The sequence below is a fragment of the Elephantulus edwardii genome, unplaced genomic scaffold (assembly GCF_000299155.1).
Source record: "Elephantulus edwardii isolate Elephantulus edwardi_28Jun2011 unplaced genomic scaffold, EleEdw1.0 scaffold00093, whole genome shotgun sequence".
Classification (NCBI taxonomy): domain Eukaryota; kingdom Metazoa; phylum Chordata; class Mammalia; order Macroscelidea; family Macroscelididae; genus Elephantulus; species Elephantulus edwardii.
Genome location: NW_006399843.1, coordinates 5,480,292 through 5,503,212, shown reverse-complemented (window position 1 = coordinate 5,503,212; position 22,921 = coordinate 5,480,292). Strand labels below are relative to the sequence as shown.

At 38.4% G+C, this 22,921-nt stretch overlaps 1 protein-coding gene across 1 annotated transcript in view; it reads left to right on the top strand.

The window, feature by feature from the left end:
• The window catches only part of USP28 (ubiquitin specific peptidase 28), a 98,383-nt gene extending 75,465 nt beyond the window's left edge, over positions 1-22,918 (top strand). Inside the window, exons 13-25 of the mRNA XM_006890792.1 lie at positions 2,193-2,372; positions 4,397-4,611; positions 5,476-5,546; positions 7,218-7,446; positions 14,551-14,745; positions 15,583-15,722; positions 17,158-17,253; positions 17,904-18,082; positions 18,198-18,276; positions 19,508-19,587; positions 20,265-20,388; positions 21,308-21,503; positions 22,381-22,918. Of these exons, the coding sequence (XP_006890854.1) occupies positions 2,193-2,372; positions 4,397-4,611; positions 5,476-5,546; positions 7,218-7,446; positions 14,551-14,745; positions 15,583-15,722; positions 17,158-17,253; positions 17,904-18,082; positions 18,198-18,276; positions 19,508-19,587; positions 20,265-20,388; positions 21,308-21,503; positions 22,381-22,556 (1,960 nt within the window). The 3' untranslated portion in view covers positions 22,557-22,918. The remainder of the gene's footprint in view (positions 1-2,192; positions 2,373-4,396; positions 4,612-5,475; positions 5,547-7,217; positions 7,447-14,550; positions 14,746-15,582; positions 15,723-17,157; positions 17,254-17,903; positions 18,083-18,197; positions 18,277-19,507; positions 19,588-20,264; positions 20,389-21,307; positions 21,504-22,380) is intronic.
• Positions 22,919-22,921: the final 3 nt, after the last annotated feature.

Below are 22,921 nucleotides of genomic sequence, written 5' to 3'. Positions count from 1 at the left end.
AATAAATCATATAGATCTACCAAGTTGAATGAAGAAAAAGAACAATATAAAATAGAGGCATGAGTCATGCATTGTAATTAATATTATAAAAACTGGCATGTATGCATGATTGATTTCTGACTTTCAGTGAAATAACAAGAAAAGATAAAAAGTAAAAGATATCAAATTTTTATTTTGATTATGTGTTGAAATGATAATAGTTTAGATCTAAGAGACTAAAATATTTTAAAAATTAAACTCTTTTACCAGTATTTACTTCCCATATCTATATTTCTCTTATTTTCCTAAATTGCAAAATAATTAGTCTCAAGGGCAGTAAAGAAAAGCTTGTTGTTGTTGTTGTTATGTGCCGTCAAGTCATTTGCGACTCATAGTGACCCTATGCACAACAGCCCTAGACCCTGCTCTATCCTGTACCAATCGCACTGCCTCTGACACACCCATCCCAATTATCCCAGTCACTGAATCAATCCATCTCATAGAGGGTCTTCCCCTGTTGCGCCGTCTCTCCACCCTCCCAAGCATGATGTCCCTCTCCAAGGACCCGTCCCTCCTGGCAACATGCCCAAAGTATGTCAGACAAAGCCCCAGAATCCTTGCCTCCAAGGAGTTGCTTGATTTAATCCTCTCGAGGATGAATCTATTTGTTTTTCTGGCAGTCCATGGTACATTCAATACTCTTCTCCAGCACCACAGCTCAAAGGCATCAATTCTCCTTCTGTCCTCCCTAGTCATTGTCCAGCTCTCTGATGCATAACAAGTGATTGCAAAGACCATGACCTGTATCAGGCGCACTTTAGTCTCCAGAGAGACACCGTTGCTCTTGAATACTTTAGAGAGGTCCCTAACAGCAGACTTTCCCATCACAATATGTTTTTTGATTTCCTGACTGCTTGTGCCAAGAGTGTTGACCGTGGAACCGAGCAAACTGAAGCTGTGAACAATCTCAATCTCTTCTCCATCCATCCTGATGCTACCAGTTGGTCCAGTGGTGAGAATCTTTGTCTTCTTGACATTGAACCTCAGTCCATACTGAAGGCTGCAGTCCTTGACCCTCTGCAGCAAGTGCATCAGGTCCTCCTCAGTTTCGGCAAGCAGGGTTGTGTCATCTGCGTAACGCAGATTGTTAATAGATCTTCCACCAATCCTGATGCCACAATTCTTCTCATAGAGCCCAGCCTCCCAGATAATCTACTCTGCATACAGGTTGAAAAGGTTTGGAGACAGGACACATCCCTGGCGTACATCCTTCCCAATTTTGAACCATGCAGTGTTACCCTGCTCTGTTGTAACAGGATACCCAGAATTCTTTTCAAATTTGAGTACACATAGTATATCTGTGGCAAAGAATTTTGAATATACTAAGGACCTCCAAACTCACTCTTTTTGCTGATGAGTTGGAACCAAATCATGACTGACCCTTCATTGGGTTTCCAAGGCTGTAAATCGCATGGGAGAAGGTTGCTCACCTTTCTCCTGTGGAGCGGTTAGTAGATTCAGACCACCAGATAGGCCCACTTTTGCGTTAGCAGCACAACTTTCTGGACTCTGCCACCAGAGCTCCCCTTGGACAGCCAAAGAATGAACAGCTCTGTCTCTGAAGAAATGCAGCTGGTGTGCTCTTAGAAGACCAGGATAGTGAGATTTTCCCCTCAGATACTTTGGGCAAATAGTCAGGAGGGCCCAGGCCCTGAAAAGGTCATCATGCTTGGAAAAGTTGGAGGCCCAGCAGAGGGGAGGAAGACCCCCAGTGAGATGGACTGATGTAGAGGCTGGGCCGTGGGCTTGAGCACACTGGAGTTTATGAGGCTGACACAGGATCGGGCAGGGTTTGATTCTGTTGTACAGGGTCCCTGTAAGCCAGAGTCAGCACAGCTCAATGACATCTAAAAACTACAGCCAACAGAACTGTTTTCTTCAAGAAATGAAATTCATTTTTATGACTAGAAACTATATATGTAATTGGCATGACTTTTTTTAAAGATGTTTCATGTGAGGTATAACAATGGTTGCCAGCTTTAACTCTTGTAGATAGAGAATTTTTACTTTGTAGATATTTGAGTTACCTATGAGTACTGATTAATCCTTAAGAATGAGCCTTTTAATAGACTCTTCATGAATAACATATTTTCAGCAAGTCTCAAATGTAAAACAGACTTGGCTAGTAAAGGACCACTGTCCTTACTTCTTAGGTATGTGAAGTACGGCTCGGGCCCAGCTCGGTTCCCACTTCCGGACATGTTGAAATATGTTATTGAATTTGCTAGTACAAAACCTGCCTCAGAAACCTTTCCATCTCAAAGTGACACACGGGTGACATTACCACTTTCTTCAATGCACTGTCCGGTTTCTGACCTGACATCCAAGGACAGGTAATTTTTTTAAAAGAAATGCTTTTACATGTTGAGAAACACAACCATTCACCTTTCCCCGAGCTCCAGTTACTATTTCTTCATGCATGTGTGTGTAGGCATGTGTCCGAGTGCTGGCAGTTGTTGATGTGGAGTTGGTTCCAACTTCTGGTGACCCCGTGCTTTAGAGTAGAATTGTCCCCTAGCCTTTTTTTTGCTTTTACCTGAAAGGAAGCAGATCCCACCCCTTTAATTCCTAAGTACCAGTAGGTGAGTTCATACCACCAATCTTAAGTTAGTTGTCAGGGCAAAGTGACACATTAGGACCATGTATCTGATTGGAACACATCAAATAGTATGACTACTTCTCTCCAAGGGGTGGCATGCGTGAGAGGTTTTGTTTTAATGAAGTCCTGCATGTATCTTACTGGGAAAATTTTAAATTTTGGAAGGTTGGCTGTTCACTTTGTTGCCTAAAATGAAAGTACATAATACTGTTGTTGTTGGGGTGTGCCTTCAAGTCGGAACTAGCCCATAGCTGACCCTCCATTGGGTTTTTAGGAGCAGTAAATTGCACAGGAGATTGCCCATCCTTTTCCCAGGAAACAGCTAGTTAGCTGGTGAATGCGAAACACATGCCTTTGGAATTGCAGCCCATTATCTTATTACTAGGCCATTAGACTATTAAGATTTTAGTATGTATGAGCTGTGCAGACTCTTCAGAGATTAAATTTTTGGCTCTCCTGCCTGTATTTAGAGGAATCCTGGTGATATGGTGATGTGATAGACAACACATCAGACTGCTGTCTGATCAGCTGTGTAAGCCCACCAGCTGCACTGGGAGAGACAGGCAAAGTGTCTGAATCAGCGTGAGGACAGTGAGTTGCATGTTTTGGATGTTCTGGTGGTGCTTATTTTTCAGACTGTATTTTGGGTCCTTAGAGAAAAGAGTTTTTCCCTCCTGTTAAGTGTGTGAGGTGTGTGGGAGAGAGGCAGGGACAGACAGACAAATGAGGGCTTCTTGTAAACCAAAGCTAGAGGAATTTTTCTGTCCAATATTGATGGGAAACAAACTTAAATACAATTAAAAGCTTATTTTCTTTTCCTGCTCATTTGTCTGTGTACAGTTTATACTCAGTTTGACAATAGTTAATTAGGAGGTAATTAACATTTACTGAATAGCTGCTTTACATACTTTATTCTCAGTTTACGGCAGAGATGTAGATTTGTAGATGCTAGATTACTTACCAAAGGCTAATACTATCTCTCTGGTTTTTTAGCTAGCAGTGGTAGAGCTGGGGGTTGGGGACCCTGGGCATAGTGGTCAGGTGCTCATCTGTAGTAATTCTTCGCTACCAGGTGCTCTGCTGGAGAGAGAGATAGGGAGCACTACTTCCTTCAAGATTTTCTCTAGCCTTGGCAAAGCTCAGAGCTGGTTGGTTCTGCTCTGTCCAGTGGATTGCTGTGGAATCTGCTCTTGCAATAGTTTTGGGGCAGAGCTGGAATTATCTGTTTAAAAGTCATACTTCTGTACTCTTCCAAGGTTCCACTTAGTTTATATTCCTGAGTTGGATAATCAGCTGATACTTAGGTTTTTTCTACTTTTGTATATTATATCACTAGATAGTTTTATTTTAGTCTTTTTCATCATGGTAATTATAGTGTGATTCCTTAATTGTTCCAGAACCAGTTTCTCCTTTTCCATCATCCTTCTTGTTCTTTCTTTCTGAGAATAGTAAGGGCTTAGAGTACACACTGAAGCACAGAGTCAGTCATATCTGGATTTAAATTCTTTTTACATCATTTACTAGTTGAGTGTTGCTTTATTTCTATAAACTCAGGTTTATGGCTGGTAAAATGGAATAGTAATTGTGTCTGCCTTATAAGCAAGCTGAGCTGAATGAAATGATACATATAAAGAAAGTTTGCTTAGTATTTTTATAGTTGTATTTTTTGGTAGTGCAGTTTGCTTTCCAAAGTGCATTAGTTTAGGCCAAAGCTGTCCTTGTCATAAGAGCATGATTTTTTCCCCCTCCTTATTTCAGAGCAAGTGCCGAAAGCTCTTCCCTGGATGTTGAAAGTACTTTTACTTCTCCTGAAGATTCACTACATAATTCTGAGATTTCTCCACTTATGTCTTCCCGGTCTTCCATTGAAATGCCAGCCCACCCAGCTCCTCACAAAGTCACAGACGAGGAAATAAACTTTGTTAAGACCTGTCTTCAGAGGTGGCGGAGTGAAATTGAACAAGACATACAAGGTTGGCTTTTTCAAAACTTGTCAGGCAGAGTGACCCTCTTCCTTTTGTTTCTTACTGACATTGCCGTAAGAGTAATTGTGACTCCTTTTTTAGTTTTCATAAAAATGGTTCACACTCCCATTATACTACTGTGGAAAGTCTCTCCTAAAGATTTCTAGAGACTTGTGGGGAGCTTACTTAGGTTCTCATGATTTCCTGACTGGGATTATACCACCTTTGTTAATTTCTTTCAGTCATTTGTCTTGTGTCACTTGACTCAATCTTTGAATTTAACTTTCCTTTTATTTCTACTTTTGAAGTCTTGGCTATGCAAAGCATATTTTACTGAAGATTAAGCAGAGAATGTTGGAGCAATGTAAATTGAATTACTTCAGCATTTTTTTCTTAATAATTCTTTGGCTACATTGCCTTATTACTCATACTAGATATTCTCACCTTCCTTTCTCCCTTTATCTGTGAAGAAAAAAATAAGGACTGAAAAGCCAAATTCCTCCTACGCTCTTATTCAGAGATGTTTTGCCCACCTCTTGTTCTTTGTTCTTTCAGATACTGTCTCTGGGATGTATATTTTACACCCACATCACCCATTTAGGTCTTTTGGAACAGTTTCTTCTTTAAGAAATTTTGATGCTGGTTATAAATGATCAGTTTTTTTAAAAATAATCAATGTAATTATCTTTAAAAAGACTTCATAGTCTAAAGGATTAGCTGCTTTGTGACTGCTGAGACCTCTGTGGTTTATAAAGTGACATTGAAGTCACCAGGACGCTGTGTACAAGATGAGCAACTGCTCTTTACGTGATTGAAGTCATTGATGTGATATGGACTAAAGTAAACCTAACTTTATGTATTCTTTTATAACAGACTTAAAGGATTGTATTGCAAGCACTACCCGGACTATTGAGCAGATGTATTGTGACCCTCTCCTTCGTCAGGTAGAATGAAAATTGATGGGAAGGTAGTATTCAAATAGTGTTAATAGATACAGAGAGAAAATTAGATCTTTTTTTCTGTGACATCAAATAGAAATCTCCCTGTTATGTAAAAATAAACTTAACCATCAATATTGTTTCCTTTCTTTATTTCAGGCCAAAGGAAGCCATAGATCTTTACCATCAATACAACCTAAAGAGTAATTTTGTCACACAGTGTTTTTTTCATATGGTAGAAAGATTTGCTGTCTAATGTTAATAAAAATTTCTCACAAAATGCTGGTGTCACTGGTAAAATGGGGACCAGCAGTCGGTGCTTATCTTTTCCAAAGGGCCATGATCTCCCTAATTCTCAGTTTGGCAGCATGCTTTCAAGGTTTACTTCTCTAATACCTTAAAACGTCACACACACACACACACACACACACACACACACCGCCCACAACAAAGATCGTAACATGAAAAGTAACCAGGGCAGCAATTCTTATTATGCATATAAATTTTTGTTTAGAGTAACTCTGTGGGCATAGAGAGATGAAGAGCCTCAGCCCCAACATTATGACTTAGTCCTTGACTTCTGGATGGACAGATGGCTATAGCAGCAGAAACTTTGTTTCTAGAACGGTAATAAGGAGCAATTCTGTTGTCTAGAACCATACAGATCCATATTGTGGGGATGAATCATATATATCCTAGATTTTTTGCCTTTTCTCTTACATGTTATTTTTTTAAAAGAATTTCAACACCAATAAAAATGCATCACAATGCTAATTCTGTTTAATTTTGTAATGGGTTTTTTATTTTTCACCTGTATTTACTGAGTATTTTAGTACTGCTAAGTTTTCTCAATATGGGGGGGAGGGGAATGCTTGCATTTCAGTTATTAAAACAATCAGTATGTTATTCAAATGGTCTTTGCCCTAGAAAGATTAAGATGTAAGGACCACATCAGAAGTATAGGCACATGTGAAATAGGCCACCTTTCAATATTAGTACTAAATGCAGAATCATACCAGATCACTCCTAAACATGTCAATTCCAACTTTGGTGACTGTTTTTCAAAGTGATTGGTCAAGGCTTCCTATTTTTTTTTAAGATATTTTCCAAATAACCTGTGCATGATGTTTTTAAAATTAATTAGTTAGTTAGTTAGTTAGCTGTGTACCGTTGAATCCAGTCCAATTGGCACAGGAGATTCCTCCTCCTTCTCCAGTGGAGCATCTGGTGGATTTGAACCATGCACCTTTGAGATTGCAGCACAGCATCTTGCCACTAGAGCTCCCTAAGGCATCCTAATTTCAAGATAAACTAAGTTTGGAGTTGGAGGTCTAGGTGAAGAACACAGCGGACAGGTCTAGGTTAGCTTTGTAGTCTTTTAGAACTTGGAAGAGACCTCAAAGAGTTCATTATCGGGGTAACCGCATTGTTTTAACGACTTGGGACCTGAGATACAGTAATAGATTGCAGTGGCCTAGGCTGCTGTGCTTCTGTTTGTTCATCTTGAATCAGTGAGATGTTTTGATGGGCTCCTCATATACAACACATAATGTAAATTATGTCTCTGGTGTCGTAAGTTTTCCCATAGCTGATAGTTGAGTAATTTTTATTTTAATAACCTAAACTCTATCAGGTACTTTGCTTACTTACCTCAGTGATATATACTCTGATTTGTAGGTGCCTTACCGCTTGCATGCTGTTCTTGTTCATGAGGGACAAGCAAATGCCGGACACTACTGGGCCTATATCTATAATCAGCCTCGACAGATCTGGCTCAAGTACAATGACATCTCTGTTACTGAATCTTCTTGGGAAGAACTTGAAAGGGATTCTTATGGAGGCCTGAGAAATGTTAGCGCTTATTGTCTGATGTATATTAATGACAAGCTACCCCAAGCCAATGCAGGTAAATAACTTGGCAGAATCCTGAAATGTAGACAAATTTGGAGAAACCTTTTTGTACTTCTTTTTTAAAATGCGATCTATCCTTTATTGTTATTATGATTGCCATTTTAAAGTAGGGAGCGGGGACCTAGTGATTACAGTGCAATCACAAAGGCACATGGTTCAAATCCATCAACTGCGTGAAGGGAAAAGGATGGACATTCTCCTCCCATGTGATTTATTGCCTCTGAAAACACACTAGAGGGTCAGCTGTAAGTCTGTTCAAACTTGATGGCATGCATCAACAACATTGTAAAGTAGCGATGCATTTTTTTTAAAATATGAGTGGTACAGAAGAAAACTCTGTGGGCAAGTTCTATACCGAGTGGCACTGCTTATTCAAAGACCATGCCTGTGGCCATTTGAAGCCACCAGCAAGAGAGAAAGATCGGCAGTCTCTGGTGTCATTTACAGCCTTAGAAACCCAATAGAGCATCAGTTGTGAGTCGATTTGAACTCGATAGCTTTGAATTTTGAATTTGGGTTTTTGATAATAGGACAAGTGAATCAAAGGAGAAGTAGATTTGCCTTTTTATGTCTATTCCTGACTCCTGATCAGGATGCTTATGTTGTCGTTAAGAAATATTCTGTGCATACACTAAGTTATATCTCCTTTCTATTGGCCATTTGGAATGTTTTCAGATTCATTTATGAATTTCATTCTTTCCCTTATATTACATACCTTACTAATCTCTGTATTTTTATAAGTGGAATAGACTCATTTTTTTTAACAACTGCATAATAATTCCATTGTATGTTTATAATATAAGTTACTTAAGCAACCTCAAATTGCTAAACATTCATATTATGCTAGGTATTTTTGCATGTTTGGTTATATTATTTTACATAACATTTCTGCACACTTTGGAGAATAGCCACATTTTAAAAGTGTATTTGCTTGAATGATTCCCTTACTCCTTGTAGTATTATTGTTTATGCTAAGAAAAGTTACAGTTGCTCTCATTTATATTGGTACTTTCCTCCTCTTTTATAAAGTAGATAGGTTTTTCATTCAACTATTCATACATATTTTGTTTTATAATATTAACTACAATACTTACAATGTTATCACACTCTTCTGCTTCTTCCTCGTAATTCTCATTTCCATTGAACCTTCTATCCTACCTCTTCCTGCCCTTAGGACTTGATTCTTGGGCAGATGCTGCCTTTTTGGCCTTAAATGATTGGTTATTCTAAGACGTGGGTGCTGCTGTCGTGTGTTGGTCACTTTATAAACTTGTTTGTTGCTTGGATGAAAGTTGAGCCACGGGGGGGGGGTTGGAGGGTAAGAGTCATAGTCACAGGACTCCACCAGTCTATGTAAGACCAATAAGGCTGACCTTTTTAATGCTTTTTTTAATTAGGATCCACATTTTTTCCCTGACTCTGACTAAGATCTTCTGCTGTGACCTTTTTGAAAGTGATCAAAGTTGGAGCCAGACATCATCTAGTTCTGATAGTGTCAGGGAATTGAGATTCATGTGGTCCATTAGCCATTTGAGTTAATTGTTCAGTCCATCTTTGCTTTCCCCCCATCTTTGTTCCAAAGGGGGAGAGTTCCATAGTTGCACTTTGTTTAGATGGCTTCATGGAAAGTTTTAAGACCCCAGTTGCTATTCAAAAAATTTGTTGTAGAACATGTTTCTGTAGTCTTTACTGTGTGCCAGCCTTTAATGTTTCTCAAGGTGGTGGCCTGAAGGCCCCAGAATCAGTGACTCATTCCCTCAAGGTGTTTGGCTATGATTAAGAATCTACAAAGTATGTCCCTGTTTTGTACATGCATTAACAGTAATAATAAAGGGTGACTGGAATGCAAAAGTTGGGAACAGAATAGAAGGATCAGTAGTTAGAAAACATGGACTTGGTGACAGAAATGGAGCTGGAGATAGAATGATCGAATTTTGTGCAATCAATGATTCTTCATTGCAAATATGTTTTATAAGAATTTAAAAACCATCTCAGGAACAGGTTTGAGGCCTTGAACACGAATGTGCGAAGCCCAGATGAGTTGTGGGAGGATATCAAGAATGTCATCCAGGAAGAGTGCAGAAGGTCACTACAAAGACAGAGGAGAAAGAAAAGACAAAAATGGATGTCAGAAGAGACTCTGAATATTGCACTAGAGTGCTGAGAAGCCAAAGCAGAGGGAAGAAATCACGATATTAAAGAGCTGAACAGAAGATTTCAAAAGACAGAGTGGGAAGACAAAGTAAAATATTATAATGAAATGTGCAAAGAGCTGGAGTCAGAAAATCAAAAGGCCAAACTCGCTCAACATTTCTTAAGCTCAAGGAACTGAAGAACAGATTCAAACATGTTGCAATACTTAAGGATGCTTTGGGCAGAATATTAAATGATCCAGGAAGTACTAAAAGAAGATGCAAAGAATTATACAGAGTCATTGTACTGAAAGGAATTAGAGGACACAGAATAGTTTCATGAAACAGCATATGAGCAAGAAGCCTGTGGAGATGAAAGAAGTTCAAGCTATTGTGAAAGAATTGGCAAAAAACAAGGCCCCAGAAATTGATGGTATACGAGGTGATATATTTCAGCAAACAGATGCTGCCCCAGATGTACCCACTGGGAGGACAACCACCTGGCCACCTCACTGGAAGAGATTTATATTTGTTCCCATTCCAAAGAAAGGTGACCTGTTAGGGTGTGGAAATTACCGAACAATATCATTAATATCACATGCAAGCAAGATTCTGCTTAAGATTATCCCAAAATGACTGGAACAATCAACAGAGAACTGTCAGAAGTGCAGGCTGGGTTTAGAAGAGGCCGTGGTACTAGGGATATTGTAGTTAATGTAGATGGATCTTGGCTGAAAGCAAGGAGTACCAGAGGAATGTCTATCAGTATTTCATTGATGATGCAAAGGCATTAGACTGTGTGGACCACAACAAATTGTGGCTAACTCTAAGAAGAATGGGAATCCCAGAACACTTGATCATGCTTCTGTGAAACATATACTTGGACCAGGAGGCAGTCATCAGAACAGAGCAAGGAAACACTGCATGTGTATGCCATGGATGTGTCCTATCTCCATACCTTTTCAATCTATATACAGAACAGATTATCCGAGAGGCTGGGCTCTATGAGGAGAAATGTGGCATCAGGATTGGAGGTAGACTTATCAACAAGGTGACACAACCCTGCTTGCTGAAACTTGTGCTTGCTGCAGGAGATCAAGAACTGCAGCCTTCAATATAGATTGAAGCTCAACATCAAGAAAACATAGATTCTCACCACTGGGCCGATTGGCAGCATCATGATAGATGGTGAAAAGATTGAGATTGTTCACAGCTATAGTTTGCTTGACTCTATAATCAAGACTCTTGGCACCAGCAGCCAAGAAATTAAAAGACTTATTGCATTGAGAAACTCTGCTGTCAGAGACCTCTTAAAAGTACTGAAGAGGAACAATATCAGTCTGGAGACTAAGGTGCACCTGATTCAATCCATAAACTTTGCAATCACTTGCTATGCATCAGAGAGCTGGACAATGACTAGGGATAATAGACGGAAAATTGATGCCTTTGAGCTGTGGTATTGAAGAAGAGTATTGAATATACCATGGACTGCTAAGAGAACAAATAGGTTCTTGTTGGAGAGGATGAAACCGGGCTGCTCCTTGGAGGCAAGGATTCTGAAGCTTCGTCTGACATACTTTAGACATGTTGCAAAGAGGGATGTTGGGGGGGGGATGTCATGCTTGGGAGGGTGGAGGGACAGTGCAAGAGACGAAGACCCTCTGTGAGATGGATTGATTCAGTGACTGGGGTAATGGGGTAGGTGTATCAGAGACAGTAAGATTGACACAGGATAGAGAAGGGTTTAGGGCTGTTTTGTACATTGGGTCGCTATGAATCACAGGCAACTCCATGACACATAACAACAACATACACATAGATATATTTATAGCTCTTTTTTTTTCTTTTTTTTGCCAATGACATCAGTGCAACTTGGACTTTTCCCTTTAGTATTATTGGTTCTTGATCATATGCTACTTCCTGAAATATTTCAGTGTCAACCATTTTTTTTTTACCTCCCTGGTATAATGACAATGTATTATTTCCCCTAGCATTTTTTGATGCATCCTGAGCCATGCCATATTTTGCCTATGAAATCCTTCAGTATTACAACTTGAGGCTTGATTTTTTTTTTTACTTTCAGTTCTTTCAACTATAGAAATACTAAGCATTTTCTTTCCTTTTTAATTTCTAACTCGTGTTTGCATATTTCATTATAATATTTTGACTCCTCAAGTTGCCCTTTGAATCGTCTGTTCAACTCTCATATTTCATCATTTCTTCCTTCTGCTTGAGCTTTTCTTGTAGAGAACAAGTTTTAGATCCTTTCCTTACAACCAGTTTAATCTTCTCCCCCTTTCTTTTTAATTGAAATTGTCAAGAATTTCCTTTTACTTAGATCCACAGTTAACACTCACAGAAGCAGAGTCAAGAACTCAGAACAACATATTGCGTTGGGAAAATATGCTCGTGAAGAACATCTTTAAAGTTTTAGAGAGCAAGGATGTCAGTTTAAAAGACTTGAGATGCATCTGACCGTGGTATTTTCAGTTGTCTCATATGTATGTTTAAAGTGAGTAATGAGTAAAGAAAGAGTGAAGAAGAACTGTGTTGGTGAAGGGTATTGAATATACATAACACTGACAGCCAAAAGAACAAATAAGTCTGCCTTGGAATAAGGAAATGAGAATACTCTTCAGAAGGGAGAATGGTGAGATTTTTGTCTCACATGCTTTGGTGTGTTATTAGGAGGGGCTTATCCTCAGGAAAGGACATCATCTTATTTGGGAAAATGCAAGTGTCACTGAAGGGGACGAAGCCCATCAAAGAGATGGACTGGCACATGGCCCTGTGTGCAACAGTGATTGCTAGGGTGGCTCGATCTGCTTTAAGTAGAGTCACTGAGTTGGTGTTGACTCAGGAGCATACCTAATACCAACAATAATTTACAGCATATACTAGTATGAGTGTAGAAATATGTGCCAGACCTGTGGATGTCATAACTAGAATCCTTTTCACCTACCCATATCTGTTTGTCTTACCTGTCTGCCTACATACCTGCTATTGACCATATGTCTTTGGTAATATTGGTACTTTTTATTATCATTTTTTTTTCAAGCTTTATTTTACATCCCATAGGTCATCAGAAGTGCAGACATCCTTATTTTCCACACTTTTCAGTGAGGCAATAGACTCTATAGTTGTCAGAAGTCACAGAGCTGGCAAATAAATGGCAGGTCCAAGAGTCAAATCCAGTTCTCACTGCATATTCCATGCTATTTTACATTTACATTGTTTTGTCTCTTGCTTATACATCCTCTGTGAGAGTTGGATTACTGGCCAGCATTTTACATTTAAGATCACAAAGAGTGTTTCCATTCAGTATTCAAATTCTACTGTGTTGTATAAATAAAACAATCACATATTACCCAGATAAGGCTTTGCTTTTTTTTTAAAAAAAAAATTCTCATTTGCTTAGTGGTTTCAGGGCTACAGGTTAAGGAGAATAATCCCGTAACAGTAATTCATCCTCATTTTTGTTTTGGTTACAAGCTTAGAAAGGAAATTTCATGTCTCCTTGATATTCTTTTTTATTTTCATCATAGTTTTTTTTTAAAAAAATATTATTACATTTTTACTTAACAAAACATTTGCCATTACAACACTGTTCATATATACAATTCATTGATAGTAATTACATTCATCATGTGATTAATTATGCTCGTCATATGAAGCAGCAACCCCTACTTCCCCGTCTTTTCTGCCTCAGTAACAATGAATACTTTGGTCTCTATGCTCTGTCCATACTAGATATTTCATAAAAATGGGGCCACACAGTATTTGACCTTCTGTCATGAACTCATTTTACTCAGTATAATGCTTCCTGATTGATCCATGTTGTAGTATATGTAAGAAATTTGGCTATCTTTATGGCACAAAAATATTCAAGTATATGTATGCAGTATATTTTGTTTATCCATACATTTCCTAATATTTAAGTTTTTATCTTTTGACTCTTGTGAACAGTGAGTATCAGTATACTCGTATCTTACAAATTTTCAATTCTTTTAGGTATACACATAGGTTAGAATTGCTGGACCATATTCCATTATAATTTTCAGTTAAAAAGCAAGAACTATCAGCCTTAGGTATAACCATTATATTAAATTGTTTTCTGATAATATTAAATTGTGTATAATTTTGTGAGACGGATTTCCCTGGGAGTCCAGGGTGGTACAAAAAGTTAATGTGCTCAGTTGTTGGCGGTTCAAAGTCTTCAGTAATGCCTGGTGATCTTCCAGAACATCCATTAAAAGCCCTTGGTAGCCCAGGTCTGCTCAGACACACGTGGGGTTGCTGTTAATCAGAATGGACTCATTGCAACTAATTGGTTTGGGAGATTTTTGTTTGTTTTCTAAATATCTGTGACTTATCTCTAATCCTCATGAGATGGACATTCTCATCATCAATAGATGAAATGGTTAAATTGATAAAACAAACTGTTTATCTTGAAATTTTATTTCTTAATTTCTCACAGATGTTTGATCTTGCTACATTTGTCAATGATTGGTCTCTAATCCTTAGCTTTACTCTTTTTTTAAAAACAAAATTTTTATTTTATACTGGTTTACTTACAAAGTTTGTGTGCATTGTTTTTCTCACCAGATCTTTCCCATTTCCTTTACAAATCCCTCTAATTTACCCATCAAATTGTGCAATCCTATGATTACCCCCTGCCCATCCTCTCACCCTCTGCTCCTTAGCTTTACTCTTACCATTTATTCATTTGCTCATTTATTCAGTCATTTTATGAATCTTTAATGAGTACTAACTGATAGGCCAGGCACTAGTAACTGGTGTGTTGTGATTATTGGCATTATACTGTTAATATTTCCAGTGTGCATTGTACATATATGGATGTACTTTTGTTGTAGGAAGGAAAAAAAATCAAGATGTCTTACTTCCTTTTGAGAAAAGACCTTTTGCTGGATTGATTTCATTTTACTTGTGCCTTTGTTCTTCTTCAGAGACAGCCCCAGATGAATCAGATCATATGTTAGAAGAACTGGAAAGCCTGTCTGTTGAACTTAAGCATTATATTCGGGAAGATAACTGGAGGTTTGAGCAGGAGGTAGAGGAGTGGGAAGAAGAACAGTCTTGCAAAATCCCTCAGATGGAATCCTCTACCACCTCATCATCGCAGGATTTCCCTACATCACCAGGTATCAGAGAGGAGTGCTTTACTGATGTCATTCCTGTCGTGTTCCCTGAGCGAACCTGTACTCCAGTGACTAACTGATTGATGCCATAGTCTGCATACATAATGTGTTTAAAGTCAAGTCATATGTTTAAAGTACAACCTAAATGGAATAACTTGTGTTTTTAGAATGATTTCTGATGACCAGAAGTTAACCTCGAATGACTAGTAGCTACTTGTATTTAATCATGTAGATAGTTTTTGCTTATTTTAAAAGTTGTAGGATAAGATTCATAGGTAGACTTTATTAATATAAGTAGTGCTTGACTTAAAATGGAGGTTAAATGCCAGTGACTTTCTTATAAGTAATTTCTGAAATGCAGTACCTCAACTTTGCCTTTATTATCAGTATCTTTGTAACAAAATCAGTAAATTATAGGCTGCAACATTGTTTGTTATACAGATTAATAACAGTAAGATTTTTTTAAATACAATACCCTCAGACATTCTTAAGTATAGTTCAGCATAACATGGATAGTCAGGGGATACCTATACTGTTCTCCAAACCATCCTTTGTTTTTAGGAATCTTTCTTGGCATAAAGCCAAGTATGATAAAATTGGAGGCACAACAAATTTTATAAATGACTCATACATTCTTGCTGAAGTGGCCATTTGTTTTAGTTAATCATTTCTAAGAATATTTTGCCTTTTTGGAGTGGGGAAGTTGGCTAGGAGGATTTTTTAAAAACTTAATTGTATTTATACTGCTTATTTTATGTCAAGATATGTTAGGCTTTTTTTTTTTTAAAAAAAAAAAAAGTCCTCATATGCTAGTAATACCTCTGTCCCCTTCTTCATTAGAGCCTCCAGTAACCTCTTCTCACGGGGTTCGCTGCTTGTCATCTGAGCACGCTGTGATTGCCAAAGAACAGACTGCCCAGGCTATTGCCAACACAGCCCACGCCTTTGAGAAGAGTGGTGTCGAAGCGGCCCTGAGTGAGGTGAGAAAGACAGAAGTCTGGATCCAGGACACTCAGCCTTTCATCAGCAATTACCACATGTTTCTCATATTTCTGTTGTTCTGCATCTCTGCTACATTTAACCAGCCCCTCTTCATTTCTCCTTTTCCCCTTACTCTTTCTCTCCATTCTGCTGCCACAGCTTAAGGAAACTGAACCTAAGAAGCCTATGCCTCAGGAAACAAACCTTGCAGAGCAGTCAGAGCAGCCCCACAAGGCTAATGAAGCAGAGTCTACTGCCCAGCCTAACTCTGAGGTCTCTGAAGTCGAGATTCCCAGTGTGGGAAGGATTCTGGTTAGATCTGATGCAGATGGATATGATGAGGAGGTACATAGACAAGTGCAGGGTCTAGCGATGTGTGGTCAGTCTGAACTTCTTTCTTATGTGGTTGAATATTGTCTTTTTAAGGTATTTGACAATAGCTAATATTTTTCATTGAAGCTAATAATGGAAGACCTGTCTGGTTTTGACCTTGCTATTCTTAAAGATATGGTACTGCCTTGTTTCTAATATATAAAAATATATATACACACACAACACATGCTTATACTTATAGTGGCCACTATAATCTAGATGACTCAGAGAATTTAGTTTTTCTTTTTAAATTAATAAATTAAAAGTTACATTCTTATCCTAAATCGGGAATCTTTGTTTTTAGTGTCCTTACTCTACTTTTCCTTCCTAATATAAATTATTTTTCATTTGTTCAGTAATCAAAACAAATATGAATCAGAGTTGTTTTTAATTCTAAGGCTTTAGGAAGAAGCTATAGAATCACACAGTATTCATTGTCTGTCTCCTTTTTAATCATCACTGCACATAAACAGACATGAATTGTGACTTGTCCCTCTCTGATTTTTTTTTTCCTAATTATTGAGAGGTTTTGATTTTATTTTATAAAATCAGTTTTTACCTCTGATTTCCTGGCCATTCATCTCAGTAAAACTCTAAAACATTTGTGGATTCAGGATATACAGCCAAACTCTAGTACTGTATTAGAATGCTCACCTTAGTCACTTCTCTGAGAACTGTCATTTACCTCAGTTCTTCAGCATTACCATATTGACGTTATCTTTAGACAACTTCCTTCATCCTGCTAAGGTTGTGTGGGCAAGGTGTTAATATTATATGTTGTTGTTGTTTGCCATCGAGTCGAGCACCATGCATAACGACCCTATGAACAAAAGACCTGAAGCCTTTCTATAATTCTCATCATTTATCAAACTTCATAGAGTTTCCAGAGGCATGTTGTTTAAGAATTGGAAGAAATGTCTGTATAAAACATTACTTAGCAGTAGTGGATAATCAACAGTATACAGCTATGCATCCCATCAATACTCTGTTCATCTCTCTTCCATGTGTTCTGTTGAACCTTTCTTCTGTCCCTTCTCTATGTTTTGTGCCTTCCTGTGGTAGGTGATGCTGAGCCCTGCCATGCAAGGCGTCATCCTGGCCATAGCTAAAGCCCGTCAGACCTTTGACCGGGATGGGTCTGAAGCAGGGCTTATCAAGGTATTGCTGTTTCTCACATTTTAATCCTTATAACGCAGGTATCCTAATTCTATAAAATGAGAATACTGGGATTACAAATGTTTTTCATTGAAAAGCTCCTTCTCTGTTTCTTGTCAACTAATGAGCCAGCAATACTACTAAACTAAGCATTCCTCTTCTCTTTAGTAAGGCAGCCTTGACTAGCATAGTCATACTATGCTACATCTAGCCGAGGGGGGGTGGTTTGTTATTGTTGCTGTGTAGAGATAATCTATTAATACCACTCTGGGATTTTGCCTTCGTAATCTGGGGTCCATAATATATGGAAGTAGTCTAGGCTTTTTAACATACTAGGATAAGATGGTATATGTGTGGATATATAAAATTCATGTCAGTGAGATACAAAGGATGTATCTGAAACAGTTAAAGTGTTTGCATGTCCAGTAACTTTGTAAGAAAAATTCATTTCTCCTGAGGATAGTGTGTCTTTGTTATCAGAACACTAGAGGAACTTAATCTCCTGTGAAATGCAAACACTTGAAGGATTCCATAGTTGTCTCGCTTGTGAGTGCTCATGTCTTAATATCAGAAGAGTCTTACTCATAGCATCAGTTTCTGTGTGCAGAACTCCCTATTGAGCCCTTTGTGACTTCCAGTCCTGTCTTTAATAGGCATTCCATGAAGAATATTCCAGGCTCTATCAGCTTGCCAAGGAGACCCCTACCTCTCACAGTGACCCTCGACTTCAGCATGTCCTTGTCTACTTTTTCCAAAATGAAGCACCCAAAAGGGTGGTAGAACGGACCCTTTTGGAACAGTTTGCTGATAAAAATCTCAGCTATGATGAAAGGTGAGAAGTGACTATTTGCGTGGCTAGCACCCTTGTGGTCTAGCTACGTGAATTCTTCTTTCTGGTGGGGAAACTGCTGCATTCCTTCATTGCTTTCTGAAACTTGCCCCTACAGATCAATCAGCATTATGAAAGTGGCTCAAGCTAAACTGAAAGAAATCGGTCCAGATGATATGAATATGGAAGAGTACAAGGTGAAGTCTTTTTTAAAATCTCTGGATAGTTTGTAAGCTTTAATATTAATTCCTGAGATACTTGATACATGAGGCAAAACTAGTAAATTTGTGTTATTACAGAATTTGTTTTCTTGAAAAAAAAAAAAACACCTTCCAATAATCTGAAAGATTATAGACAGTCTATTCTTAAGCTCAGAAGAATCAGTACCTGTCTTCTTTTGTTCCATTCTTCTCTGATGGCCCAGAGGTAAGAAGCTTTACTGCCTCCAAAAAGCGACTGGATCATCAATGAGTCGGTTCTGACTTGACGGCACCTAACAGCAACATTAGAATGAATGAATATTTCAGTCTCCCAGAACACCCACTTTGTTCTAGGCAATAAGATTCTTGAAATCATAGTTTAGGTTAAATATTACAATTTGCTGATATGCATTTATGTGTTGGGAAATGTGAGGATGGCACAGGATAGGATATAATGGTACATTAAAAAAAATTCTACCTAGAACAAACTTAAGGACCCCCAGTGGTAAGCCATCGGGAGTGGTGGCCTAGTAATAAGAAGTGGTACTGCCAGCTCTTAAGGCAGGTGGTTTGAATCCACCAGGTGCTCCTCCACCGGAGATGGCAGAGTCTATGCCTATTTGATTTACAGCCTCTGATAACTCACTCGAAGGTTGTTTCTGACTTGATGGCAGTGAGTTGTTGTTTTGTGCAGTAAGCTATCAGTCCCTAGTGGTGCCATGGTTGAGCACTTGACTCCTAACCCGAAGACTGATAATTTGAATCCACTAACTCCTCTGGAAGAAAGAAGTGATAGTCATAAGATGATATGGCCTTGGAGACCCTAACGAGTGTTCTTCTCTAGCCTATAGGTCACTCAGGGTCTGTGCTGACCTGACAGTTGGAGTGGTGGTATTCTGTTCTGTGTGACTCCAGCACTGTTTTGTCTTTCCAGTTACTCATGTGAGCAGTGTTTTGACAACTTAAATGATAATTGTTTTACGCCAAAGCTAAATGCCTACACCTTTGAAATTAAGACCTAGAGCATATTTTTACATTTTTAACATATAAATATATGTGTTTTCTGTAGAAAGATCAAGAAGTTAAAATTAAGATCAGAAAATCTGAAAGATTTTGCCTTTGTTTTATGTGCTTAATAACTATTTGTATGACATTTTAAACTTCTTGCAATGGAAGGTTAGAAATAGTTTTGTGATTATCATCATTAATAGTCATCATTCCTTTTCAGAAATGGCATGAAGATTATAGTTTGTTTCGAAAGGTGTCTGTGTATCTCCTAACAGGCTTGGAACTCTATCAAAAAGGAAAGTACGTTGGTCTTTTATTTTACTAAGACTATATAGATCAGTATTTGTTTATTGAATCCCAAGAATCACAGCTTTAAGCCATGTTCCTTGTCACAAAATTCAGTGTGTGTCTGATCTTTCTGGTATTAACTTTTCATTTCTGCTCTCAACACTATACATATTTCTTACTACTTCCCATAATGATAGCTTTATTACTATAAAGGTAGAGAGCTCTGGTAAGAAACTGCACTGCAATCCAGAAAGCAAGTAGTTCGAATCCAGCAGCTGCTCCCTCCTGTGCGATTCATTGCCTCTGAAAACCTACCGGAGGGTCAGCTATGCGTCGGTTCTGACTCTACGCTACTCAACAACTAAAGGTGTACTGTGCCAGACTTTCCATATAATAAATGAAGGTAAACTCAGAAAGTGAATTTTAGAGTTGGCGTGAACCTTAATTCATAAGGAAACAATCTTTGCGATGAGGAAGCTAGTCTCTGGAGGTTTCCTGATGGGCCCATTTGTGGTTTGGCAGGGCTGGCTTTAGTCTTTGGTTCTCAGCCTTTCCTTGTGTGCCTTTCTGCTTCCATGTTTAAAGCCCTTTCATCTGTGAAGCAAAGGAGATTCTGTGTTGAGGAACAGTGACATCTAAACTCTAGACTTTGAGGAAGAGCACTCAGCTGTTTTCTTCCATTTTCTAAGGTACCAAGAGGCCCTCTCATACCTGGTGTATGCTTACCAGAGCAATGTGTCTCTACTCCTAAAGGGGCCCCAGCGGGGAGTCAAGGAGTCCGTGATTGCTTTGTATCGAAGAAAATGCCTTCTGGTATGTGCTGTTTGTAAGACTTTAAGATTTTCTTTTCTTAGGTTTACTTCTTTCTTAAAGCCATGAAGATATATAACTTAAATACAATCATTATCTCCAAGGGGGGAAGGGGTGGGAGCCGAGGGGTGAAGATGGGTAGCGGCAGGACCACAGGGTTGCACAGTTTGTGGTTAGAAGGAGGAGGGTAAGGAAATAGAAAAGGCCTGGGTGAAAAGATGGGGTAATGATGAGCAAGGCCCAAAGATGATTATTTTTATAACAATGCATGAGAATGATTGTATGAAACAATGTGAATGAAGAATAGTGTGAAACACAATGTATATGAATTTTGTAAGCAAACCAATGAAAAATTATTATCTCCAATATGTTTTAGACTCCTTCTAGAATCTCAAGAATGGCTCTACCATAGAAACGAGTTCTTTAGAGTTGTATAGGCTCTTTAAGTAGGGATTTAACTTATTCAAACTTTATTCTCCCTTATAAATTTTATAAATTTTCATTGAGAATATGCACATGATATGCGTTTTGATTCACTTGTTTCTACATGTATGATTTAGTGACATTGGATTATATGCTTTAAATTGTTCAACTGTTCACCTTCCTTTTCTGAGTTATTCCTCCCTTATTAACAGATTCACTGCTCACTAAGGTTTTTTCCTAATGTTTTCAGTTGCAGTCATCAGTTACATCTCATATAAGTAGTTCTTAAAAGAGCAAAATGTTTAAGGTAGACCTTTCTTTAAAACTAGTTATGCTCATTTTTAGTATGGCTTTAGGGGTTACTTTTATTTAAAGATTATCATAGGGCAATTTTAGAGATTCATCTACCCTCTGTGGCTCCAGAATGTCTAGGGTTCCTGAGAATTTGGAATTTTGTTTTTATTCAGACTTTCTCCACTCTGCCCTTTTTTTTTTTCAGGAGCTAAATGCCAAAGCAGCTTCTCTCTTTGAAACAAATGATGACCACTCTGTAACCGAGGGCATAAATGTGATGAATGAGTTAATCATTCCCTGCATTCACCTTATCATCAATAATGACATCTCTAAGGATGACCTGGATGCTATCGAGGTCATGAGAAACCATTGGTGCTCTTACCTTGGGAAAGACATTGCAGGTGTGTTATTAGTACTTATAATCATTTCTAAGGATTTTTAAGAAGTCTCAATATTACAGTGAGCTCCAGCTGTGTAATCCCTGAGGGTTGCACTGCTCTCACAAAACCTCCAACTCTCCAGCAGTTCACAGCCACCAGTAGATCAGAGGGAGAGAGATGGGCAGCCTCCTGCCCTGTGATCCCAGGTGGAACCAGCTTGGTTGGGGAAAAACAGGCTCTCTAGGAATGAAAAGATTTCATCACTTTTTCATCTGCTAAAATCTGAACTCTCATACAGTTTTAAATTTTTCATTTATTCAGAATTTGATTACTTGGTGATACCGTAAGTAAATTTTCCTGAGTTCAATTTTAACAATCATAGCTGTGAGGTTAATAAATTAGTACATGAAAGATCCTTATTCATCAAAAACATCTTAGGCTGAGAGCCTTTAAAGTGCATTAGGTAAATTTAGAAAGTTGAAAAATTCTATCATTTTTATCTCACTGATATATAGTTATTCCAGTGCTTGAGCGTATAACCTTTGTTGAGAAATTGTCAAATAACAGGTAGTTATCATATTTCCTTTTAATGTATTCAATTTGCACATGGAGGTGCTGATATATTTTAATTGCTAGAGCGTAGTAAGTTGTATTTATAGTATACAGTATCATATTTACTTTCTCCAATTTTAAAAGTATAATTGATTAGAAGATCTGTCCATAAGGAATACATATATGACATTATTCTGCCACAAGTCATTACGCTGCTGACCAGCAGAGCACTTTGGTCTTTGGAATTGGGTGGTGGTCTTTGAATGCTTTCTGGAATAGTTGCAGGCATATTTTCTACTTGAAGATCTTTTTAGCTTGGCATGTAACTATCCCTTTTCCTCCACAGAAAATCTTCAGCTCTGCTTAGGGGAGTTTCTACCAAGGCTTCTGGATCCCTCTGCAGAAATCCTTGTCTTGAAAGAGCCTCCTACTATTCGGCCCAATTCTCCCTATGACCTTTGTAGTCGATTTGCAGCTGTCATGGAGTCAATTCAAGGTGTTTCTGCAGTGACAGTGAACTGAGCCCCAGTGTGTTGAAGGCCATCTGGTCTCTGCGTGCCTCCCCTTGCACACAAATCCCTTGTTACAGTGTCCACCTTGGGAGAATGATTAGTTGGGTAGGTGATATTCGGGTTGAGACCCCAACCGTGCTATATTGTATATAGGATTTAAAATAAAATTGCACTTTTTAGGTTCAGAGTTTGTGAAGACTCTTTTACTAGAAAAGGCCGGACCCAGTGTATTGAGGTATTGAGTTACGTCAGAAAACCTAAAATGCCTTAGTACCTACAGGAAAGCCTGGGCTCTTCCTAGACTGCTGCCTCTTCTTATGTTTTCTTCAGGTCTAAGTATTTTTGACAGAAAAGAAAAATGATTCATCAGAATGT